Source organism: Manis javanica, chromosome 6, assembly GCF_040802235.1.
Source record: "Manis javanica isolate MJ-LG chromosome 6, MJ_LKY, whole genome shotgun sequence".
In the NCBI taxonomy this organism is placed as follows: Eukaryota; Metazoa; Chordata; class Mammalia; order Pholidota; family Manidae; genus Manis; species Manis javanica.
This window is the reverse complement of record NC_133161.1, coordinates 47,124,286-47,142,193: the sequence shown is the minus strand read 5'-3', so window position 1 is coordinate 47,142,193 and position 17,908 is coordinate 47,124,286. Positions and strand designations below refer to the sequence as shown.

The 17,908-nt window shown below is 41.2% G+C and overlaps 1 protein-coding gene across 6 annotated transcripts in view; it reads right to left on the bottom strand.

Moving 5' to 3' along the window:
- JAZF1 (JAZF zinc finger 1) overlaps positions 1-17,908 on the bottom strand; it is a 354,562-nt gene that overhangs the window by 184,698 nt on the left and 151,956 nt on the right. The window contains exon 1 of one of the 6 annotated variants that reach the window (XM_073238668.1): positions 16,486-16,606. The exons of the other annotated variants lie outside the window; for them this stretch is intronic. Within the exon in view, the coding sequence (XP_073094769.1) occupies positions 16,486-16,591 (106 nt within the window). The 5' untranslated portion in view covers positions 16,592-16,606. Of the gene's footprint in view, positions 1-16,485; positions 16,607-17,908 lie in introns of those variants that run through there. 6 annotated transcript variants of the gene reach the window in all.

The window sequence follows — 17,908 nt, the reverse complement described above, 5'->3', positions numbered from 1 at the left end:
TTAATAAAGAGCCCACCAGTGGGTGGAACTAGTCCTGGACTGGAGCCCTTCCCTCTGCTGTGCCACCCCTCCATCACTCCAGCGTCACTGCCCTGTGCTTTCTGTGTGTGCATGTCTTTTCCTGTCCCCCTCCTTGGCTTTTACTTCTTGAAGGAAGAGAATTTATTCAAAAGATCTTTGTATTTTTCACAACATGGTATCTTCTGTGTAGCCAGGCCTCAGCAGACATTTGCTAGCCAATGCAATTCTCAAGGCTCTTCCTCCCTTTTGGCGATACAGACTGTGAACAAGAGCAGTGCTACCAGCCTTTGCGTGGGCTCAGGCTCTGGGACAAAGAGACCAGGTTCAAATCCAGACTCTACCACTAGGTTACTAGTTACTATTTAACTGAGTGTGGGAAAGATACTCCATCTTTTCTCCCCGGGAGAATGGGCACACTGTACCTCCCTGTCTATTAAGGTGGAAGGAGCACACTAGAACACACATTCTTTACTGAGCACCACTTCCCCTCTTTTGCTTTGTTTTGCACCATTGATACAGCTTCTACTTTTTCCTCTCTAGGGCACTTTTACAAAGAGAGAGAGAGAGAGAGAAGCCCTAACAGTTCTATTACTAGGGACACCCTGGACTTAAAAACCCTCCTTAGACAAGCAATAGAACTCTGCTATTACTTATATCCTTTCGCAAATTTCTTACAGTGCTGAGAAAATACCAAAATGGGGGCACTCCTGAGGTTGTGACTGAAGTAGGAGTTAGTATTTAAATTTAGAGAATTGAGGAGGTGTGGGCCCACAGAAAGCTGCATGGGGAACAGTCACAGGAAAGGCAGTATGTGCGCTAATAATGCTGCAGGGGGAAACAGGCGAGGCAAGCCACTGTCCTCCACTGTGTCTTCCTTTGGGATTTATAAATTGAGGGAGGCACAGGATTAATTCTGACTCACCCAGGATTGATACCATACTGACATCTTGTGGTTGCAAGTATCACGGCATGATGCAGCCCCAAAGCAAAATGGACCTGCATGTTAATATCACTACCATCTGTCATTTTGCAGCATTTAAAAAACTTCAAGTGTTTTCTCAATCACTGTTTTCAAACCATGGAAACAGAAGTAAAGAAAGGTAGCTGCTAGTATGTCAAGGAACACATGTACTGACCAGCAGCTTAATTGTGCGCTGGCATTTGCACCCCAGTGCTCGTACTTCTAATAAATACCTGTTTTCAAGCATTTGTTAACTCTTTGCTGAGATTTCTTATCTGGTACCTGAGACTTCGGGTAGGAGCATTACTGAAACTTTTTGGTTGTTTTGAAAATGAAATGAAAAAGGCAGCTGGGGCTTTCAAATACCAACCAAACCTCCCCTCAGGAAGTCTAAGAAAGGGAGGGAGGAAACATAAAAATAACCTATTTGAAGTTTCAAAATTAAATTTGTCCTCACAACCATTCTCAGGAGCAACCAGGTGATGGATATGTGCCAGAAAGCCTCCATCTTGCAGAACCCCACACTGTACTGACTGTCTACCGCACATAAAACACTGGGAGGGCCTGGGTGTGCCCCAGAGAAGCACACAGTCCCAGAGGTGGATGTGGACCCTGGTACCAGAAAATCTAAAAAGTGGAGGAAGGCTGACATGGGCCAAGAGTTTCGGTGTGGGAGACATCAGGGAAGGCTTCAATGGAGGTGCAGCTTTTATCTTTAGGACGAGCAGTTTGGGGCAAATAAAGATGGACATGGAGGTGCTTAGTAGGTGGTTAAAGTCATGGGCCCTGGGAATCGGGCAAAATAGGATTTAATTACTAGCTGGTCACTTCCTAACTGTACATCTGAGCATGTTACCTGAGCTCTCAAAGCCTCTTACTTTCTTCATCTGAAAAGCAGAGGTTCATACTGTCTTTGTGAGGAATGAATGAAGTAATGTGCAAAAGTGATGACTCAGCACATACTAAGGACACACCAGTAATGATCATTGTTAACAGGTGGAGGGAGCAGCAGGCACAGGGAGATGGGTAGCAAAGGCTGCTGCTGCCAGCTGAAACCAAGAGTGTGTGAGCATAGTGGGCACATGATGGGCCAGGACAGCAGTGGCACGCAACCTCAGGGAAGACAGAGGTCCTTGCACACCAGGCTGAGGAATCTGACCAGCTCTTGCTTCCTCTGTGCTTCCCAAGTGTCTCCTGAATCTTCGTCACTTGGTTATTTTCATCTATTTGGTATCCTCTCTTCCTGGAGGTTACTCTGGCTTGTTGAGGGCACAGGCCATATACCACAGTGCACCCAGCAGAGAGCCATGTGCATAGTGGCCGCTCAAGAAGCATCTGGCTTGGTCCTGCACTGTGCTGGGTCTCTCTGAGCAAATTAATTAACTTCTCTTGGTTGCAGGTTCCTCATTACAATAAATGGAAACAAATGACAACAACAGCACAAAGCCCCAACTTCTGTGGGACACAGTGAAGGCAGTTCTAAGAGGAAAGCATACAGCAACCCAGGCCTATTTAAAGAAGGAAGAACAATACCAAATGAATAGTCTAAAGTCACAATTATTGAAACTGAAAAAAGAAGAACAAATGAGGCCCAAAGTAAGCAGAAGGAGGGACATAATAAAGATCAGAGAAGAAATAAATAAAATTGAGAAAAATAAAACAATAGAAAAAAATCAATGAAACCAAGAGCTGGTTCTTTGATAAAATAAACAAAACAGATAAACCCCTAGACAGACTTATTAAGAGAAAAAGAGAATACACACACATCAGCAGAATCAGAAATGAGAAAGGAAAAATCACGACGGACGCCATGGAAATACAAGAATTATTAGAGGATACTACAAAAAACTATATGCTAACAAGCTGGAAAACCTAGAAGGAATGGACAACTTCCTAGAAAAATACAACCTTCCCAGACTGACCAAGGAAGAAACAGGAAATCTAAACAGACCAATTACCAGCAACAAAATAGAATCGGTAATCAAAAAACTACCCAAGAGCAAAACTCCTGGGCCAGACGGATTCACCGCTGAATTTTATCAGACATATAGAGAAGACATAATACTCACTCTCCTTAAAGTTTTCCAAAAAATAGAAGAGGAGGGAATACTTCCAAACTCATTCTATGAAGCCAGCATCACTCTAGTACCAAAACCAGGCAAAGACCCCACAAAAAAAAGAAAACTACAGACCAATATCCCTGATGAACGTAGATGCAAAAATACTCAACAAAATATTAGCAAACTGAATTCAAAAATACATCAAGAGAATCATACACCATGATCAAGTGGGATTCATCTCAGGGATGCAAGGATGGTACAACATTCGAAAATCCATCAACATCATCCACCACATCAACAAAAAGAAGGACAGAAACCACATGATCATCTCCATAGATGCTGAAAAAGCATTTGACAAAATTCAACATCCATTCATGATAAAAACTCTCAACAAAATGGGTATAGAGGGCAAGCACCTCAACATAATAAAGGCCATATATGACAAACCCACAGGCAACATCATACTTAACAGTGAGAAGCTCAAAGCTTTTTACCTAAGGAACAAGACAGGGATGCCCACTCTCTCTACTTTTATTCAACATAGTACTGGAGGTCCTAGCCATGGCAATCAGACAGAAGAAAGAAATAGACAAGGTATCCAGATTGGTAAACAAAAAGTCAAACTGTCACTATTTGCAGATAACATGATATTGTACATAAAAAACCCTAAAAACTCCACTCCAAAACTACTAGAACTAATATCTGAATTCAGCAAAGTAGAGGTTACAAAATTAATACACAGAAATCTGTTGTTTTCCTATACACTAATGATGAACCAGCAGAAAGAGAAATCAGGAAAACAATTCCATTCACAATTGCATCAAAAAGAATAAAATACCTAGGAATAAACCTAACCAAGGAAGTGAAAGACCTATATCCTGAAAACTATAAGACACTCTTAAAAGTCATTAAAGAGGACACTAACAAATGGAAACTTATCCAAAGCTCTTGGGTAATAATTAATATTGTTAAAATGGACATCCTGCTTAAAGTAATTTACAAATTCAATGCAATCAATCCCCATCAAAATACCAACAGCATTCTTCAATGAACTGGAACAAATAGTTCTAAAATTCATATGGAACCACAAAACACCCCAAATAGCCAAAGCAATCTTGAGAAGAATAAAGCAAGGGGGATCTCGCTTTCCAACTTCAAGCTCTACTACAAAGTCACAGTAATCAAGACAATTTGGTACTGGCACAAGAACAGATCCACAGACCAGTGGAACAGAATAGAGTCCAGATATTAACCCAATCATATATGGTCAATTAATATATGATAAAGGAGCCATGGATATACAATGGGGAAATGACAGTCTCTTCAACAGCTGGTGTTGGCAAAACTGGACAGCTACATGTAAGAGAATGAAACTGGATCACTGTCTAACCCCATACACAAAAGTAAATTCGAAATGGATCAAAGACCTGAATGTAAGTCATGAAACCATAAAACTCTTAGAAAAAAACATAGGCAAAAATCTCTTGGACATAAACATGAGCAACTTCTTCATGAACATATCTCCCCGGGCAAGGGAAACAAAAGCAAAAATGAACAAGTGGGACTATATCAGGGTGAAAAGCTTCTGTACAGCAAAGGACACCATCAATAGAACAAAAAGGCACCCTACAGTATGGGAGAATATATTCACAAATGACATATCTGTTAAAGGGATGACATCCAAAATATATAAAGAGCTCATGCACCTCAACAAACAATAATCAAATAATCCAATTAAAAAATGGGCAGAGGATTTGAACAGACCCTTCTCCAAAGAAGAAATTCAGATGGCCAACAGGCACATGAAAGGATGCTCCACATCCCTAATCACCAGAGAAATGCAAATTAAAACCACAATGAGATATCACCTCACACCAGTTAGGATGGCCACCATCCAAAAGACAAACAACGACAAATGTTGGAGAGGATGTAGAGAAAGGGGAACCCTCCTACACTTCTGGTGGGAATGTAAATTAGTTCAACCACTGTGGAAAGCAGTATGAAGGTTCCTCAAAAAACTCAAAATAGAAATACCATTTCCAGGAATCCCATTTCTAGGAGTTTACCCTAAGAATGCAGGAGCCCAGTTTCAAAAAGACATATGAACCCCTATGTTTATTGCAGTACTATTTAAAATAGTCAAGAAATGAAAGTAACCTAAGTGTCCATCAGTAGGTGAATGGATAAAGAAGATGTGGTGCATACACACAATGGAATATTATTCAGCCATAAGACGAAAACAAATCCTACCATTTTGCAGCAACATGGATGGAGCTAGAAGCTACTATGCTCAGTAAGCCAGGTGCAGAAAGACAAGTATAAAATGATTTCACTTATCTGTGGAGTATAAGAACAAAGCAAAAACTGAATGAACAAAACAGCAGCAGACTCACAGAACCCAAGAATGGACTAACAGTTACCAAAGGGAAAGGGACTGGGGAGGATGGGTGGGAAGGGAGGGATAAGGGGGAAAAAGGGGCATTATGATTAGCATGCATGATGGTGGGGGGCACAGGGAAGGAGGTACAACACAGAGAAGACAAGTAGTGATTCTATAGCATCTTACTAGGCTAACGGACAGTGACTGTAATGGGGTATGTGGTGGGGACTTGATTTAAAAAAAAAGAATACTAAATGGTGAAATTTAAAAAAAAGAAATACACGCATAGACAACAATACTTGCTTCCTTTGTTGTAAAGACTGAGAAAATGCAAGTGAAGAGATACATGACAGACTCACTAAAAGATAAAGCTATCAGAGCCAACCTGCTGGCAGTTATTTTCTATGAAATCCAGTCTCAAAGACCAATGGAGATGCTTAGGATAAATCTGGAAGGATTGCACAAGGTCACCCCAAAAATATTTTGTAAGGAATTTGTTAAGAAAACTGGGTTACCATCTTATTTTCTCACTTGTGTAACTTCTCTGTTCCTAAGCATAGTTCCAAAAACACACCGTGACAGCACTGTCCTTAACTGCTTTTCCAGACAAAAAGTCTTTTCAAATTTCCACCAAAAGAATGCAGTCGGCACCATCTCATCCCAGTCGTCACAACAAATGGGTAAATTATGCTACAGTAAGATGGGTTAGCCCCCAAATCTGTTCCTACCTGCCAAGGTTCTAATACTAAATAGGGAAGAAAAATATCTTCTTTTTAAAAATAACACTCATGGTTTTTGTTCTTAATCAGAACATCACAGGACTGTAGAAAAAGTGGAAAATCTAGAAAATTATAGAAACTAAAAGTTATCCATAACCAGCTATCAAGACATAGTTCAGCTTTTGCATTTTGCTGTATTTCCTTCTAGACTTTGCATATATTTTTCTCAAATGGAGTCAGTCTCATCTTTCCACTTATTATAACCTAAAGAGTATATTTTGTTCTTCATAAAAAAATTACTGAGCACCCATTTAATACATTAAGCCCAGGTATCGTAAGACATGGGAGGTGGAGTCCATGTTCTCCAGAAGTCTGTGCTTTTGCCCAGGATGCATGACAAACACAGTGGAAACACATAATGATGTATATGATTGCAGAAGGCCAGTACAAGCAAAAATCTGTAAGGGGTTCAAAAGATTACCATGGCCTAGAACAATCTTGAGGGTTTCATGAAGGAAGAAAGACCAGAGTCCAACTATGAAGCACTATGATTCTACAGATCATTTTGAACTGCTAATGAGAACTGATGTATTCCCCTTTACCCAAAGTACCAACTGAGGTCGTCATTCCCACTGTTAAGCCTTTGCTAGTATGGACAAAACTGACTCCTGCAAAAGCTGTCTCTCAAAATACCATAAATGAGTCTAAAAGTAATTCAAAATAATTTTTAAATTATGTGTTTGTGCACTAGGAAAACTGGAGCTTTGAGTAAAAATCAGGGACTAATCTGAGGATTTAGAAATGAATTCTGAAAATCCAGATTCCTGGTGTCTAAACAGTACACAATGCAAGAGATCATGTATATAGCATTAGCAACAATTCTTTTTGTTTTAGTAGTAAGTAGACAGAACCCTATTCAACATAAGATCATGATGTTTGTCAAACCTAACTCCTGGGGAATGATTAGCCTGCCCTCACTCACTCATTCATTCAGAAATACTGGTAAGTATCTCGGAGTGCCTATTAATGAGTCCAGCTCTGGGCTGGGTGCCACAGATACAAAGGTTAAGGAACCAGAGGGACAGTGCTCCTGCCCTCACAGAACTGACAGTTTAGTAGAAGGGTTGACACGCAAATCAATCCAGTTTGCTTGTCAACCAACCCAGTGTCATAAATGCTAGGCGAAGGAACAAAGGCACCGTGAATAAATGCTAGGCTAAGGAATGAGCACCTAGAGGGGCACTACATTAACCTAGGCTTGGAGAATCAGGAAAGAGACGGTATTTAAACTCATGAAAGAATAGCAAATAAGCAGGTGTGGCAGCAAAGGAGGTGTCAGCACCTCAGAAGTTGTAGAGAGAGAAAACCATTGTGAAAGCATGGAAAAGAGACATTTAGAATGGCTGGATCAGAGACGAGGAATGGGAGGATCTGGGTGAAAGACAAGGCTAAAGGGAAGTTGCATGTGGGTATGTGTATGCACATATACACACATGCATGCATGTATATGTGCATATGCACACGTGTATGCATGTGAACTCATTTAGACCTCAAAACAACCCTATCATTATTATTCTTGCTTTACAGTTGAGGGCAGGAGAGCACTACCTAGTGATAAGCGTAAGTAGCCCAGGGATCCTGCACAGCAGAGGGACATGATGAATTTTGCATCATTGGAAAAATTCTGTGCATGTTTGGAGGGGTCCAGGGTGGAGGTCAATGAGGCCCATTAGGAAGTGGTGATGAAATCTTTGCCAAGCTTCCTAGACAAGTCAAAGGGTTCACTTTCCTTCATCTTTGGTTCAGTGCCCTGAGCCTGCAACTTGAGAAATTAATATGATAGATAAAAGAGAATCTTTGTCCTCAAGGCTTAATTAATAATCTGCAGGGGCAGCATGCGTGTCAGGACACCAGAAGCACTCTGCAGCCCTTGGATAAGATCCCGCAGTCCAACTGCTTCCTAAGAATCATGTCCAGTTGAACCACAGGTTGGGGTTTCTCCTTCATAAGATGGCCGAGCTTTTACCAAGAAGAGAAAGCACAGGAAGCAGGAAAACAATGTCTACAGCTCCAGCCCCAGTACTTCCCTGGGTCTGACAACCTCAGGACAACGACAGAGTCATCCGCTCACACCATCCTATGTATAGGATTGCCCTGGTCTTGTGCCGAAGTGTCCACACAGCTCTGCATTTGCCCAGGGATATTCTTGGCTTGACCTCATGTCTCACCTCAGGGTTTATCCACTTCATCACACCTTTGCCAAAAAAGCCACTTATGAGTCCTACTTTTTTCTAAAGACATTTATTCCCCTTCTTAGCATTATTCTAGTCCACCTCTTATCCCCATTCTTGCAAAGCTGAGTAAGGAAGAGAAATGAAGTAAACTTTTCAGTCTATCTAATAAGCTCTGTACAGCAACATCATATCTAAATCCTTACACCCACTACATTAAGAAGATATGCTCGTCCTCATAGAACAGATAACTAAACTGGGAAAGGTAACTTGCCCCGCCTTATTTGACATGGCTAATAAAGGCATAGGTAGGATTTACAATCCATTCTGACTCCAAGTTCGGAATCATTCTACTATGTTATTTACTTAATCAGAAAGAAAAGCAGGTCATTTGAAAATACACTATCTTCCTCAAGTTGGAAGACTCTGTGTTTGCTAGAGAACAACTCAGGTTTAAGATTCTACTTTGAAATCATACCTGCAACTCCTAAACCTCCAATTCTGGTTTGGTGGTGTATTTAGTCTTGTCAGTCTAAGTCCTCACAGCACTGTATGTTTCACTGACGTGAAATGGAAAGATTTCTGGCCAGGTCTCTGAAACCCTAAATTCTAGGCCAGCCTTCCATAGTGGCTACAGTTCACGAGAGGTGGGTTGGCCTGGGGTAACTCTAGCCAACGCACACTGTTATTATTCAGAGCTTCGGCACCAAACCTCACCACAGCCCTAGTAAGATGAATGGGTTATATCTCAGTGACTCATAAGTAAAGTATCACATAATTTATTGTCCAAACCACTGGGCCACCTCTGAGAGTACAAGGGGACACTACTAATAATTACACCAGGACAAATGTGAAAACCAGGTTGGCCCAAGGCAAAGCAGAACTTACAGTCAGCCTGGTTATAATGAGGTTGTTTGCCCTCTAGCTTAATGTCTAGATTACAGCCTGTCTAGAGTCCTCGCTGGGTCTGTCCCCAAGCTTACAACCTCATCCTGTTGCTAATAGCAACAAGTGGCTTCTAAAGATGAAACTAAGGAAAAGTGCCCCAAGGGAGGGAAAACTACAAAAAGCATTCTCCTCTAAAGCCCAGAGCCCGCCCAGAGCCGTCCTAGCTACCTGCCCTAAGCCTGGGAGCAGGGTGGCTTGCGGAGGCAGCCTGTTTTCCTTACTACATCTGGGCCCAGGGCCAAGAGAATATCCTTCCCCAAAGAGGGATACAAAAACAATAGAAAGAGAATGTTTAATCTTTGGGGCACCAAAGTGACAGTCCCTGGCACTTGTAGCCCCAGAAAAGCCCTGATTTGGAACGTGTATCACCTTCTTTCCTCAAGCCCCAGCCTCTTCCTAGAGACTGGAATGCCTCTAATATATGCACAAGGTGTATGCTGAATATGTAACCCCTAGAATATGCTGGTCATGAGAAGTCCTCGTTGCAGGGGAATCTGACCAACAACGCTGTACCATTAGTGTAACAACTGTAAGCACCATGCAAGAGCAATTTTTTTCCAACTGTACAAACATAAATGGCCTTTATAATTTGTGCATTTGTAAAAAGAATTCTCATGGAAATTAGAATTTATACACCCAGCAATCTTCACCTAACTCAGAACTCAGGTTATACCTAGCAGTCACTTATTAAATGCTCTATCGACAGAACAGAACCCAATTAAGTTCTATTAATTGAAAATGGGAACAAGTGGCCCCTTAATGCTGCATAGTTAAAAAGACATGTCCACAAAGTGGCAGAAGTCACAAAACTTACTATATACCCCTTGCCTTGGTTTTCCACTGCATCAGGTCAGAAACTGATTTGATTTGCTGCCCCAAGTGGGCTTCACACCTTCCCTCCTATTTGCCAGTGTGGCTTTTTCCATTACCAATGTTTAAACACAGACTCTTTAATTTATGGGCATTTAGGGCTGGTGAAAGTCTCCAAGGCTCAGACTCACCAAACCCAGGCCTCCAAGTGGCAACAGCTGAGCAGGCTTGTGGGAGGCAGGGGACAGGGGGGTTATGGTCCTGTCTTCTGTCCCTGGAGAAACATGCCAGTCTTGGGGGCTTCCCCAAAAGGGGCTCACTTTGGGGACAGTGTTTCTTCTATGGTCAGTAAGGACATCATCTTTCTTCGTGTTGGAGGTTATGAAACAGTGGTTCCTAAATGCTGCTCTGTAGACTGTTTCTGATGTCTCACAAGAGATGAAACATTGGTAAGGACAGTCCTTTACTTGGAAGTTATATACTGTTTTGGTCAAAGAAATATCCTGTCTTTTGTGAAGTGATGTGGACAGTAGCTGGTATTTAACTGGCAGAATAAAAAGTTAGGATCAGTATGTTGATAGTTTTTTTGGTAAAATTTTACTGGTCTACAAAATGCAGAAGTCTGGGAAACACTGCCTTAGGCTCCATGCCAGGGCTTCTGAAGAGTAGAGAAATGGTGATGGGGGTCCAGGGAGTGGGGAGCACACACTCTTATCTCAGAACTTCAATCTGTTCAGTGCAACATAAACCTGAACTAACACATAAAGAGGAAGGCAACAAGCACCTATGCTACAACAGGCTCTGTACTTACAGTATCCTCATAACTGCTAGACGAAACAGATGCTGTGTTTCCCATTTTATAGCTAAGGACATAAATAAAGGGACAGCAGGGTAATACCAAGTCATTGGTGGAAGGCTGGGATTCAGTCCCAATGCCTTTCCGCTTCCCTATAATACAGGGCATGAAGCAGGGAGGCAGGGGCTTCAGCCCTTTATTGAACAAGCACAACAAAGCTTCCAAATTAATCACTGAGTTGTGGAGGGAGCTTCTTTCTAGATTAAGCCTATTGCTTTACAAAACCCAAAGTGGTCACAGATATTACAACAGAATTTTGTTTACTCTCTCTATTTGCTCATTGGTTTATTTGAAAATTGGTCTCTGCAAAGGCCCTGGAAATGACCTTCATCAAAACAGTTGTTCAATATGAAACAACCACCTAATCTCAGATGTTACTCAGCAAAGTAACATTATTCAGCCAAATCTAAATTATCCAAGTAGTTATCATCCCTTTTCTTTCCTTTCGGGTGCTTTGCTGTTTATTGCCATCTCCAAAAAAGTTAGGGTAGGCCAAAATAATTGTTCCTCAGAACTATCAGAGTTTAAGTGGAAGGAACCAAAGAGTTCATATGAACATTATCTGTGGATTTAATTTAATCATATTACTGCTACTTTCCAGGATGGCACAAACCATACTGTGGATGTCTTCATCAGGTTCATGTAGCAGTCAGTATTGCTGTATGTAACTGTTGTCACAATAATGACAGGATTTTGCCTCTCACTTGGAATGTCTTCTTTGCCATAACAACTCTACTGAATGTTGGTGAATAATATTAGGCAATTACTCACTCATTCACCAAATATGTACTGACTGTCGGCAGAGAAAGATAAGTACCAAATGATTTCCCTCAAGACAAGTACCAAATGATTTCCCTCATTTGTGGAGTATAACAAAGCAAAACCAAAGGAACAAAATAGCAGCAGACTCACAGACTCCAAGAAGGGACTAGTGGTTACCAAAGGGAAGGGGCTGGGGAGGGTGGGTGAGGAAGGAGGGAGAAGGGGATTAAGGGGCATTATAATTAGCATACACAATATAGGTAGGTCGCAGGGAAGGCAACCTTAGCATGGAGAAGACAAGTAATGACTCTATAGCATCTTACTACGCTGATGGACAGTGACTGCAATGGGGTGGGTGGGGGGACTTGATAATATGGGTGAATGCTGAAACCATAATGTTGCTCACGTGAAACCTTCATAAGATTGTATATCAATGATACTTTTAAAAAAATGCACTGTGTGTCTATTAAAGGCCAGCCATCGTTCAGGGTGACAGACGCAGGAGTAAATTAAAAATACAGACAAAAATCCTTGCCCTTATGGATTTTTCATCCTAGTTGGGAGGAGACAGTAAAAACCTTACTTCTTAAAATTAAAATGGAAAGTTTATATTTAAAGAGGGTTATTTTCACTTTTGGACAGTTTTTATGGTACAGATACCCTCATGAGTTGCTCAAATGTCTTTATTTCCTCATACTAAGAGAAAAAATTATTTTACACAAGATTCAAAACAATATACCTAACTTGAAGCAAAATCATGCAGACATCTTTGTTAATATCCATGTTCCTGAAATATCTTCCTTGCATTTTTTCACTTCCAGGGATCGGAGTATTCAAGGGCCTGCTGAATGCTTTCTAGAGGATGGTCCCAGGGAGGGAAATGGTTCCTGCCACACAGGACTCACTCTTGCGAGTCCTGCCAAGTCAGTTACTTCCTATAAAACCAACAATTCATTTTTATGTTGGACCATTAAATAATTTGGCAATGCTGTCTGTATTCAGAGAACTTCGGCATAAGCTTATGAAATATCTTAAGAATAAAGACAAAGAGTGAGGATGAGGCAATGCAATCAAGAGTTAGTATCAGATGTATCACACTTCCTTTGTTGTAAAGAATTGCTAACAGATGAAAAGCCAGTCCTCTAAAAAACCCCTCTTGAATAATTAGCTACCAAATACATGCAACAGAACACACTGGAATCATATGGGAAGTCACTACAAAGGCAACTGCTAACTTTCATTATTCTAAACAGATGCATGGTATATAAAAATCGCTGCAGACCATAGTAAGACCTAAGCAGAGAATGAAAGGCGACAGTGGGGAAATCTATGCAATTCCACGGCAATTATTTACTATATAAAATGAGAACCATTTAAAAAAACTGAGGCAACTGAGATATAAGAAATGCTTTTCAACTTGTATTCATATCTTTTCTTACATTTTACAAGCTAATTATTAAAAAGCTTTCAACAAGAAAGCAATGTTACATTTGTTATTTTCATTTGAAATAATCAGAACCAAGTTTGCTGGCAAGGTGAAGAATCTTATGTTCACCTGGGTACTGACTGGAGTTCACATCTAAGTGGAAAGCAAAACACAGGAATAAGGAGGCAGGTTCAGACTAAGTACAGTGCTGAGTATTCCCGGAAAGTCAGGCATTTGCAGTCAAATGGAGCCCTTCCTAGCTGAAGCACTGACCTCAGGTTCTATCTCGTTTAAAGCAACCTTACGTTCAAGATCTAGAACACAGCAAGAGTTAATAATACAGCTCGACTACATTATATCCAATACCAAATACCAAAAGTATTTCATAAAGCATGTGAGCTGATGAGATTCAGAGAATGTGGACAAGAACTCTACAGGTTTTGCATCTCTAGATTTAGATGTGAGCAAACCAGAAGGAGCAAGAGCCCTTTAAGTAGTTGGCACATGATGGAGGATGTTTTTAAAGAATTGAAAAGGAGTGTTCTGTTTAAATATACATATACAGAATGCAGCCTTGGCCCTGACTGCAGGGCAGCCAGAATTTTACAGGCTTGAGCAAGGCAGGCATGGAATACAAACAAATCAATGTGGACAAGAGTAAGAGATAAACAGTTTTAAATGTCTTGTACAACTAAGATGTTTCTGCAAGCCAGGTTCACTGCCAAAGGGGAGACTTGGAACATTTCACTCTGGCTATTCCAATTACAGGGCTTTATGAAACCACATAAGATACAGCCGTGGCCTCTCGGGGAAGGCAATGCCTCCTGCAGGTACTTTCCAAGGGAAGTGTGACTTGTATGGACAACAGTGCCTAAGTCAGGGCCGTTAATCCTTTCAAGATTTGGCTTTCATTCTTTTTGGAAGGGAGTAGGGAAGATCTTGTAAATTTCACATTATCTATTTGTCAGACTGAGACTTGCACTACTAAAAAAATGCACGAGTTACTCTGAACCTTTCTACTATTTGTAATGTAAAGTACAGGTCCTCAGTGACCGTCTTGACTCTAAAATCATTTTTATTTATCTTTGTGTTGGTTTTGAATTTAAACCTTAAATAATGTCTCTCTCTTCTTTCGGTTTAGGGGGAGAGGATAATAAAAGTTTTGGTTTCTATTTTGGTCCTTACCAAAGTATTTCATAAACATTTACTAATACGATTGTTAATCTGACCTCAACTGTTCCTGTGATGAAGATGCGAGCCACCTTATGGTACATGCAGATGAATGTATTAATTACTTACATTTTTGTGTTGTGACGCATACCAAGAAGGGCACAGTTATCAAGAGCATCCAGAATTCACAGGCATCTATTCAATTAAACAAAGTACCTCACCTTGGCAAAGCTTGGTTGCTATGCATGAAGTGTATTTAAATATTACTAAGTCCATAAACGTTACCTAGAATCATTATAGTAGATGAGGCATTGAGCCTTCTAGAACTATAAAGATACTTGTTTCAGGTCCACTTTTCTTTTCCATCTTTTCTCTAATGATGGCCCCTTTGTTCATTAGATCCTAAAAAAGAAGTCACACTTTCTCAAGAAGACTCTTCAGAAGCTGATATGGGTAGGACGGGCCCAGGGAGGATCCTTGTGATAGTCACTCCTGCCTGTGTGCCCACACAGTGAAAGTTCACAGAAAGCAAATACTGGCATGCGCGGGAGGATGGACGTTGAGTGGTGGATGATGGGCAGAAGAAAGAGAAGGCATTTTGTGGGAAGATGTGCACTCGTAGTTCCCCATCCTTCAGCCCCAGATTGCTCCTGCGGATGGGAAGCAGAGAGCACGATGAATAGCTAGTGGCCCAGTGTGACCTTATCTGAGATACAAGTGCCATCCTGCAGAGTTCACCGTTTGTTTGTGCACTTCATGTATGCACAGTTTTTTCAGACTTAGAAACTGGGCTGCCTCTCTCTGCGGAAGACCCTCTGGTGGAGGCAGGTACCTGAGGTTTGTCACTGAGGTAGGTGGAACAGGAGAAAGCTGATGTTCTTGCTGCACATGGGAGGCGTTGCTTTTCCAAGAACACTGTGGGGTGTTTCACATATCCAGAAGCAAAGACTGGAGGTGGGGGCTGGGTATGTAATCTTTATAACAAATCTAAAAGCAAGTTCTGGGTATAGTCTATGCAAAATTTATCCTGGATGTGCAAAAAAATATGTAAAACGTCATCACAGCATGATTTCCTTCTTGCTTTCAACGTTTGCTTTCTCCTTTTCCACTTCTTTAACCTGCACGTGGGTACTATGGATTCTAAAAATCTATTAAGAGTCTACACATTTTGGCTAGAAGCCAAAGAAAGAAAATACATATTCCTGGAGGGAATTACATAAGAAATACATATGTCTGTAATTTGGGAATTAAAGGCATTTTTTATAGAAATATATATTTATTTTTAAGAACATATATTTACAGAGAGTAAATACTTCTTGTAAGTTTGGAATTAAAGAAAAAGGAAGAAAAAATGAAGCTCTCCTCTGCTCTGCTGAAAGCATTCCCTTCCCAGGCACATGTGTAAATTACGTATTTCACTTTGCTAGTGTGAGCAACAGCTTGAGAGAGTCAAACCCACGAGCTCAGTCACTGGGTTTGGTTGCTTCTTCTGCTTGCGGTAACTGAAACCTTACTTTCAATTTAATGAGAATCTGCCCAAAACGTTCAGAACATGATTCAAGGCAGTCTCCGAAGCAACAGAACTGCCTCTGTGCTTTATGCATGTCAAGCTAGGTCTAAGAGCCAACATGGGATTGCTGGCTTTAAATACTTGAGTTTAGATGATTCTGATCAAGGAGAGACTCCAGGATTGGGCAAGTGCCATGACCAGGTAAGGCGGCCACATAACCACAAAGGGTTTATTCTTTGACTATGCGCACTTCTGTTCTGTGCTCTCCCTTGTGTCTCTGTCCTCCCACTCCATGCCCAGCACTGCTCCTCAGCTGCCCACATGATGCTAAGCACCCCACAAGAAAGGTGTGTGCTCAAGCAGTTCTTTGAGTTCTTGACTCCTCCAGCTTTATTTTCTAAAGATGTTACTATAGCACCTGACAAGCTGAATTTAGCCTAGGACCTACCTGGACATGATGTTATGATCACTTAAGCACACTAGATGGTGAACTCCTAGCTCACCTTTTTCATCTTCACCCCTAGAACATATGAATGCTTGGTACTTAGTTGATAAAATGATGACTGAAATGAGAATAAGGAAACTGCTCAGACATTAGCACTGAACGTCTATTAAGGGATCAAAAGCTTACAACCAAAGAGTTGAAGAGGAAGACTGGATTTGGAGCCTGTGTGTTGCAGGATGAAGACTTGAAACTGGCACAGTGGCAGAGGACAGGGCTGATGACAGCAGCACATGTTCGGGTACAGGAGGAGCAGCCTGTGGCTCTGATTATGCATGAGACAACCCAGGACCCAGAACTGGCCAGCCTAGGTCACAATGGGGCACTCACAAAGGCATGCGGTGAGCAGAATCCCTGGAAAGGAGAGAGCTTACCAATGAGGACTGAGGGCTTGGAACATTTGAGATTCAGGGGAATCACTACGATGTGAAACAGGGGACTCCCCAGCTGACAAAGTCAAGAACACACCAACTTCATGGCCAATGTTGTCCCGAGGGCTCAACAGAATTCTTTCAAATGCCATAGTGCAATAACTCATGTCTCGTTTTCCTGATTTCTGAACTTAATAATTACAGCACTCTGCAGGGACTTGTAATTCTTTTAAAAGTCAGCTAGTCCTGATGCACAAAGAATACCAATATCTCTCCCCAAAATAAGAGTCTCTTTCACTTGAGTTTCTGAAATAAAACATGATAATATAAATTTCAAATTGTTTTGTGCTCTACTGCTTCAAGGCAAAACACACACACACACACACCACACACACACAAATGAAGTTTATACAGATTTGTGTTAAGTGACTAATTCAGTAAACTGAGAAACCAGTATTCTGTTCTTAAGTGTCTAAAGCCAGGTCTGCCCCTGGAGCAATGTTGGTGAGTTCTCAGTTAAGGTAGGTTTTTGCTCCCTTCAGCCAAGACCTAGAAGGCTTTCACCCACCCAGGTCCTACTGCCTTTAAAACAACAGCAGGGGAAAGAATCTTTTGAGCACAAAGAAATCATTTCAGTTTTTTTTCTGACCAAGTAAGTATATCTTACTACTTGTTATTTTGAGTAATTAGTAGGCAGTCTTTGAGGGTGGTCAGCTAGAATTGAAAACTGAATTTTTAAAAAAATTTTTATTTTGGTATCATTAATCTACAATTACATGAGGAACATTATGTGTACTAGACTCTCCCCTTCACTAAGTCCCCCCCACATACCCCATTAGTCACTGTCCATCAGCGTAGTGAGATGCTGTAAAATCACTACTTGTCTTCTCTGTGTTGCACAGCCCTCCCCGTGCCCCCTCATATTATACATGCTAATCGTAAGGCCTTTCTTATTCCCCTCCCCTTCCCCTCTTCCTTCTCCCCCATCTTCCCCAGTCCCTTTCCCTTTGGTAACTGTTAGTCCACAAAACTGTTAGTTTTGTGATTGTGCTGCTGTTTTGCTCCTTCAATTTTTCCTTTGTCTTATACTCCACAGATTAGCGAAATCATTTGGTACTTGTCTTTCTCCGCCTGGCTTATTTCACTGAGCATAATACCCTCTAGCTCCATCTATGTTGTTG